At 38.3% G+C, this 7,570-nt stretch overlaps 1 protein-coding gene across 1 annotated transcript; it reads left to right on the top strand.

Moving 5' to 3' along the window:
* Positions 1–724: 724 nt before the first annotated feature.
* CCDC54 (coiled-coil domain containing 54) lies at positions 725–1,711 on the top strand (the record flags this gene model as incomplete). Its single annotated transcript, XM_081138148.1, has 1 exon — positions 725–1,711. One exon carries the CDS (start codon positions 725–727, stop codon positions 1,709–1,711), a length of 987 nt encoding a protein of 328 aa, XP_080994274.1.
* Between the last annotated feature and the right edge of the window lie 5,859 nt (positions 1,712–7,570).

The raw sequence follows: 7,570 nt of genomic DNA, 5'->3' as shown, positions 1-7,570 counted from the left end.
TTTCAAGCTTTTCGAGCTAAAATTAAAATTTTGGAAAATTTTATCTGCTGCCATGAGCTTGGCCTCTTCCCAGTATTCAAAGGCTATTTTCTTCACATATGTCAACCAAAACGGCATCTCACAATAGATATAATACAGAAGCAAAATTCAGGTGTCTTCTACTAATCCAGGTATGTAACCATTTGCAGATATCTAAATAATGTCACTCTTATTATTTTCTTCTTTTGGAAAATATAATTATTTATGTTAACATGTAATGGTTTTATTATTTTTTATTTTAATAAGTTAATATCCTAAGACTTTCTTAGTTTTAATTTCTAATATGGAATATTAATTGATACAACCCATATAAACAAAAGTTCTGTGGTTCTCAATTTTTATGAGGGAAAAACAGTTCTGAGACCAAAATTTTAGAATTACTGGCCTAAGGTTAAATATATTCTAAGCCAGCAGCCATTGTGACATCAGCATCAGGTCAATAATCACCATATGAAGGAATCCATGCAGTTGACCATAATTCACAAGAGTACTCCAATTACACTCTCATGTAAGAAGCCAACCAACTAAGAGCGCCTACTATTGCCCCTGATGTTCTCCACAGGGCACTCTACAATGTTACCAGGAAAGACATCCAACAAATAGTAAGAGAAAACCACTTACTTCTTACATTGCTTCTTTCTCTGATTCTCATCAGGTTTCCCAGCATCTTGCCTCATTGTAAAATATGTACAAACTTCAAACCAAAAGGATAAATGCTGCTGCTGGGCAGATGTGGACTTCAAATCTCTCCAAAATCAGACAATCTCTTAAAAATGTTTACCATAAATGTAAGAACCATCACCCATATTCAACTAGAAATCCAACTATGACTTCCTATGGTTGCGATCAAGACGACATTAGTACTGATGAAGAAATGAGTGTTATAGGAATGCTCCAAGATATTAAAACTGCCCAAATTGACCTCCTTTGGAAAATGACTGACACTATCAGTGCAGTATCAAAAATCCATGGAAAGACTGACTTTTATCAGAAGCAAATGGAGGCACTAGAAACCAGAATGAATGTTAATGAAGACAAACAATGTGCAATAACTAAATATATCTTCTCTATGAAAGAAGACATTGATGCTTTAAAGAAGAAGGTAACAGAATTGGAAAACCAGAATTCTTGCTCCAGTATACATTGTTCAGAAGTTCTGGAAGGAGAAAGGGGTAAAGAGGTTATGGAACTGCTTCACAAACTCATACAACCACAACCTTTGAAGAACACATTGGCTGCCACAGACTCTGAAATCTCTTCAGCAGAACCAGAGAAAGTGCCAAGTTATTCTGATCCCACTAATCATCTTGAGGAAAAAACAATTTCTCCAAAAATTAAAATTCTGAAGCAAAGTAACCGTCAAAATGCATTAAGAAGCTTTAAAAAAACAAAGTCAAATATTTATATTTACCCAGACTTTAGTACATGGATCAAGCTAACTTTTGTCCATGGAGGAAAGTGGAGATTTTTTCTCAGTGCTACCAAGTTAGAAGAATTTATCCAGTGGCTCCTTTCTAGGCCAACCATCTCTCCTGAAGAACCACAACTCATAACCCAGCGGTGGTGTCCATTCTCTAAGCCCATTGTGAGCTTGACCACAATCTGTCTCTCTGTTTTCAACTACATTTACTGTCTTTTTGGGTTTTCAAAGGAGGAAATAACTCAACTATAGAGTTATATTCTGCTTTGCTTGGCAAAAAATAAATGTAATCTCATGGCTCCAAGCATTCACACATCTTTGTAGTGAATTCCTTGGTAGTTTGCTCACTGCGGGCCCACAAAGTTCCTATACGTCTACAATAAGTTAAGGTATATCATCCCATTGGACAGCTGTGGTGCATATTCTGTCAGTGTTCTTTTTTTCTTAGGCAAAATTCATGAGGACTCATCAAGTGCCCCTTTCATAGATAATTGGAAGCAAAAATAAAGGGGCTAAGGGAATGAGAAACACATTTGTTTCAGTTTTCTATCCACTCTTATCTTAGTGGCCCTTGTAGATAAGATTTGTGATACCAGAGACAGACTCTACTAACAAAATTTTCAACATCATAGAGTGAAAAAAATATCCAATATCAAGGCTACTAATGTTAGAGCTATAGAAATGAAGAGCATTGAAAAGACAAAAAAAAATATTCATTCCAAAAATGGGGTTTTTCTTTCAACTTCAGCTTCATCTCTATCAAACAATTAGAAAAGGGAGAAAAGGATGAGTATGGTACTGGGTATTTTTTACACTTTCATGAAATGAGACAAATATAGTGTCTTATAGGTTTGCTATAGAGGAAAAGGGAAAAATTTAAGGAGGGATTTGCCATCCAAGTTAAACTTCAATACTATACTACCATAGATTCTTAGATGACAATGTCTTTTTTTGTATAACCATCTACTACATATCCAGGGGCGGCTTCATTTTTAGACATAGTAGGTGGTTGTCATAATAATGTAATTTTTCTAAATATCATGCAGAATAACTGCAAAAAGATGTTTCCTTCACCACATAACTCAGTTAATGAAATCTACCAATAGAGAATCATATGCTGTTAAATTACAAATATTCGTGGTAAATGTACTACTTCAAGTTATTCCCAGGTAATAATTTGAAAGGGCTTTTGGCAATTAGCTAAGAACAACCCACTTTCAAGTAAGGAAAAAGGTACTAAGGTGGGTATAAAGGAAATTAAAGGAGAAGCATGTTGAGAAAACACAATACATTATTGTCTGGTACCAGTCTGGCGGTAATTATATACTACAACTCTTTTCATTTACAAATGCATTTCATTTGATCCTTCTTTACAAATTTACAGGTAATATGTGTACACAAATAATTTTCAAATATGTCAACATGCTATAGGTGCAGCATGGACCATACAATCATATACCTACTTAAAGCAGACTATATATTAAATGGGTTTGTTTTAAATGGGATAACCATGTGAATAAAGTATCATTTTGGAAAAGGCACCAGCAATCTCCATGTATTTGCTCACTGTCAGAAATACCCATAAAGAACAGCCAGCGTTCTAGTTCAGCACATTGGGTGTGGCCCTCACATCAGAGAGTGACTGGGGAAGGTAGGCCGCAACACCGGCAACCAACATCACAAGTGGGTTCTGAGAGAGTGAAAAGTGACTCAGCTGGTATTTGCTGGGTCATCCGAGCCTCTGTATGTTCACATGCATGCTTTCACTTTTCTTCCCCTTACAGGCACCCTCAGCACGTGCTTATTGTTTCGACAGAGGCAAAGAATTTAGGGAAAGAGCACAGGGCTGGGAATCAGAAGACCTTTGTTCTAAACAGTCTTAAATCCTAGACTTACAAGCTCTATAGTCCATCTCAACTAGGTTTGTTTTGTCATCTGTAAAAAGGAAATCCTTCTATTAACTTAGTAAATACTTCTTCAGTGTTCAATAATGGTGAGGGGTCATGGAGAATAAAAGAAAAAGTTGATGTCCCCTGTGCTGTAGACACATGACACTGAATAGGATAAATAGAATGTGTGCACCCGTAACTCTAATGCGTGACAGATGGGGATGGGCAGCAAAGAGCAAAATAAGGAGTGCTGCTGGTATCAGGGGAGAGAGAGGGTGATGAGCCTTGTAGTAAGTAAGGAGAGGGGGCGGGGGTGAGGGTGGTGTACCGGGCTGAAGGGGAAATGATCGAGAGCACAGGAGTGGGACCTGGAGGGAATGTGGGAAATCAAAGCCCCCAAGTATTTTATAAAGATAAAGTACTGACAGTATTATTTCAAGCCTTCTATGGGTCTCATATTTCTCTTCAGTGATCCCCATCATGTCCATTTTAACCTGGCTTTTACCTACATAAGAACGTTAGGGGAGGAGAAGGGGCGTAGGACGCCACACGATTTTCTCAGCCTCAAACTTTCCCTGAAGATAACTGTTTGTCCTGCCAGTTTTCCCAAGGTCCCTGTGAGGAAAGGGGATTTTGCTTTTGAGTCAATTATTATCACCACTTAAATGAGGTCTCACATGATTCATTAAAATTAGAATTCACACCCGCCGGGCATGGCTCAGTGGTTGAGCGTCGACCTAGGATTCAAGGGATAGGGGTTCGATTCCTGGTCAGGGCACATGCCCCAGTTGTGGGCTCGATCAATGACTCTCTCATCATTGATGTTTCTATCTCTCTCTCCCTCTCCTTTCCTCTCTCTGAAATCAATAAAGATATATTTAAAAAAAAAAATTAGAATTCACCTTGAAACTACAGGTGAGAAAATTTTTCACCGGTCCCTGCTTTCAAATTCTCCTGCCTCATATCCAGCTCGCCTCCATCCCACTTGCTCAGAGGAAGTCTTTATCTTAATCACCACCCTCCAGTTCTTTGTAGTCAGCTAACAAAAATACCTGTTTGCCTTGTTCCTGTGTCCCCCTACTTTCTTGCTGATCTCTTATCATCCTCTTTGAATGAGAGGCCCACCCTCCCTGTCTCCGCTTCCCATTCCGTCCCTGGCTGCTCACGGGATAGCTCTCTCTCTGGTCCTCTGCCCATCGCTCTGGCAGATGCTTCTCAGTTTCTTAGATGATTCCTCTGTCATTAATTATTCCTGTAAAATATTCATGTTTACTTTAATGACTCCAAAATCAAAGGACTATTAACCCTGACTCTTCTGGTACCTCCTGGGCTCCCCTCCCAAGTGACTGTTTATCTTCTCCAGGTGATGGCTACAGCAGACTGACACTCCTTATTCTTAAATTAACCTTAGTAACTCTTCCTTCTGACTCAAACTCATTTCTCTTTCAGCATTCCTGTTGTTAATGGCATCACAATGCAAGTTACCCACATCCCCACACTGGGAATTACTCTCAGCTTTTTCTCTCTCATTTGTTGTATCAATCATCCAATCTTTCCTTGTTTACCTTCCAGAAATTCAAAGGATCCATCTCTATCTCTGTTCCCACTTCTACTGTTTTGGTTAAAGCCTTAATAATATCTCTTTGTGAATGAAAAGTTTTCCTGCTTGGTAACCCAACCTCCCTGATGTCCATAATCCAAGTCTTAAAAGGTGATTTTTTAATAACAGTTCAAAGATGTTTTCATTGCTCCTCATGTCAAGCAAAATAAAATACAGATTTCTTAACAGAGCCTACACGAACCTTTCCATCCTGTATTTTCACCTTCGGAAAGTAGAGTTCCATGGCGGTAGAGCACAATGGCCTTGGCATCAGGCTGACCTGATTTAAGAGCTGGCTGTCACTTACTAGCTGCGTAACTTTGGAACTAAGCCAAAGTTTACATTCCCAAGCCCTTAGTGTCCTTATTCTTAAAATAGGAATTATAATCATGGGCTGGTGCCAGTAATAATGAAGATTATTATATGAAGTTCCTGGTAAGCTAATTGATGTATAGTAAGTGTTAAATAAAGGATATTATTATTGCTTCTCCATCCATGATAACTTTACATGCAAATCACCATCCAATAATAGTAAATGTCATGCAGATTTTTTTCAAATTTTATATCTTTGTATTCGCTGTCATGCATGCCCTTCTTTTATCTGTTTAATGAGCACTAATTGGTCATTTGAGACTCAACTCAAACATTTTTTTCTCTAAGGCACCTTCTCTGAACCTTATCCTCTAATTCTCTCCTAGGCAGAACTGCGGGCTCCCTCAGCGTCCCCACCTGCGTTGCCATTGATTATATTTACATGAGAAAGAGAAAGGATAGCATTTATTTCCACCACATTGTTATTTTGTGTTCACATGCCTGTCTCCCTTACAAAAGTTTCAACTATCTTTTTTTGTTGTTAATTTTATTATTATTATTTTTTAATCCTCACCTGAGGATATTTTTTCCATTGCTTTTCAGAGAGAGTGGAAGGGAGGGAGAGAGAGAGAAGCATTGATGTGAGAGAGGCACATTGGGCCTGGGATCGAGTCTGCAACCGAGGTACATGCCCTTGACCAGAATCAAACCCGGGACCCTTCAGTCCGAGGGCCGATGCACTAACCACTGAGCAAAACCGACTAGGGCTGAGCTTTTTTTATACTTACCTGTTTACCTTGAATACCTAAATCAGTTTTATTAGTAGGCGTTCAGTAATCATTTTTTAAATATATATATATATATCTTTATTGATTTCAGAGAGAGGAAGGGGGATGGAGAGAGAGAGATAGAAACATCAATGATGAAAGAGTCACTGATCGGCCTCCTGCCCACACCCTGCTGGGGATCGAGCCCCCAACCCCGGCATGTGCCCTGACCAGGAATCAAACCAAGATCTCCAGGATCATAGGTCGATGTTCAACCGCTGAGCCACTCTGGCCAAGTTCAGTAATTGTTTTTAAATTAAAAGAAAGACAGGAAAAAAAGCACCATTCTGCTCTGAAAAAAAAAAAAAATCAGTATAAATAGAATTAAATGAATGTTTATATGTATATGTCAAACATGCAAACCACTGTGCATTCACCAAAATGTCTCAAACCACTGTTGTTTATTAAACACATTTTTGGGGAGGTAGAACATGACAGTAAAAGAAAGTTAGGACATTCAAAAGAGAACAGACCTTAGAACAACTATTTACTGAACATTTATTATATATCGTATACCGTGCTAGGGGCTGGGTGTACAATGGTAAACTTTATAAATATGAGATAATAGCTAAGTCCTTAAGCCTTATATTCTTTAGTTTTCTAAACTCTAAATTAAGAACAATTTATGTCATAAGACTGTTGTATCAATCAAATGAGACAATGTGTGTAACCTGCCCAGAACAGTCCCTGACTTAGTAGATACGTAACAAATGGTAGTCACTTCCTTCTTCTCTTGGCTAGATATTAAAAGGGGGTAGAGGAAAATAAAAAATAAAAAAAGTAAAAAAATAAAAGGGGGTAGAAGATCACCAGAACACGGACCCTGCCTCAAGCAGCTCACATTCAGAATGCTCCCTCCTTTTGTCAGCCATAAAAGACTCCAGACAAATAATGAACCAAGTGACAGACTAAATACAAACACTCAAAAACAACTCTCAACTCCCTCATCCAAAGATAGTGTGATAAGAATAAGTCAGGGTGTGAAGCTCTCCTCCGGGTCTGGGCATTCAACCAATATTCCATCATCTCTAGCAGCCGTTCACCCACCTTTAATTGCACACTGTAAAAATAAGCATCAGAGAAAAGTATGTGGGGAGAAAGGGAGAGACTCAGTTTAAGATAAATCATTTAGTTGTGTTTGGAATACTTGCTTGCATAGACAGACACAAAGAGCATGCTGTTCATTCAAAAACAACATTCACTAACATTTATTGAAATCACACTCTATGCCAGGAACTAACTGAGCTAGGCTATGAAGAAATAGAGGTGAAAAAGACACCCGTCTTGTCTTGAAGGAACATACTTTCCAATGGTGTTCTCTCCAGTTGCCATTTATTTTGGCCTGTTGCTTAGATTTGGAGTAGAAAACTATTCACTTCATTTAAAACTGAATTTAGGTGTTTTTTTTAATGGGACACAACCCAAGTGCCATGTAGAAAAAGACATTGGTATTCCTAAAGGTAGTGTTTTAAGGTTAATTCTT

This window comes from Miniopterus schreibersii (genome assembly GCF_964146895.1).
Source record: "Miniopterus schreibersii genome assembly, chromosome: 5".
NCBI classification, from domain to species: domain Eukaryota; kingdom Metazoa; phylum Chordata; class Mammalia; order Chiroptera; family Miniopteridae; genus Miniopterus; species Miniopterus schreibersii.
The sequence above is the reverse complement of the archived record's forward strand: the minus strand, read 5'-3'. Positions and strand labels throughout refer to the sequence as shown.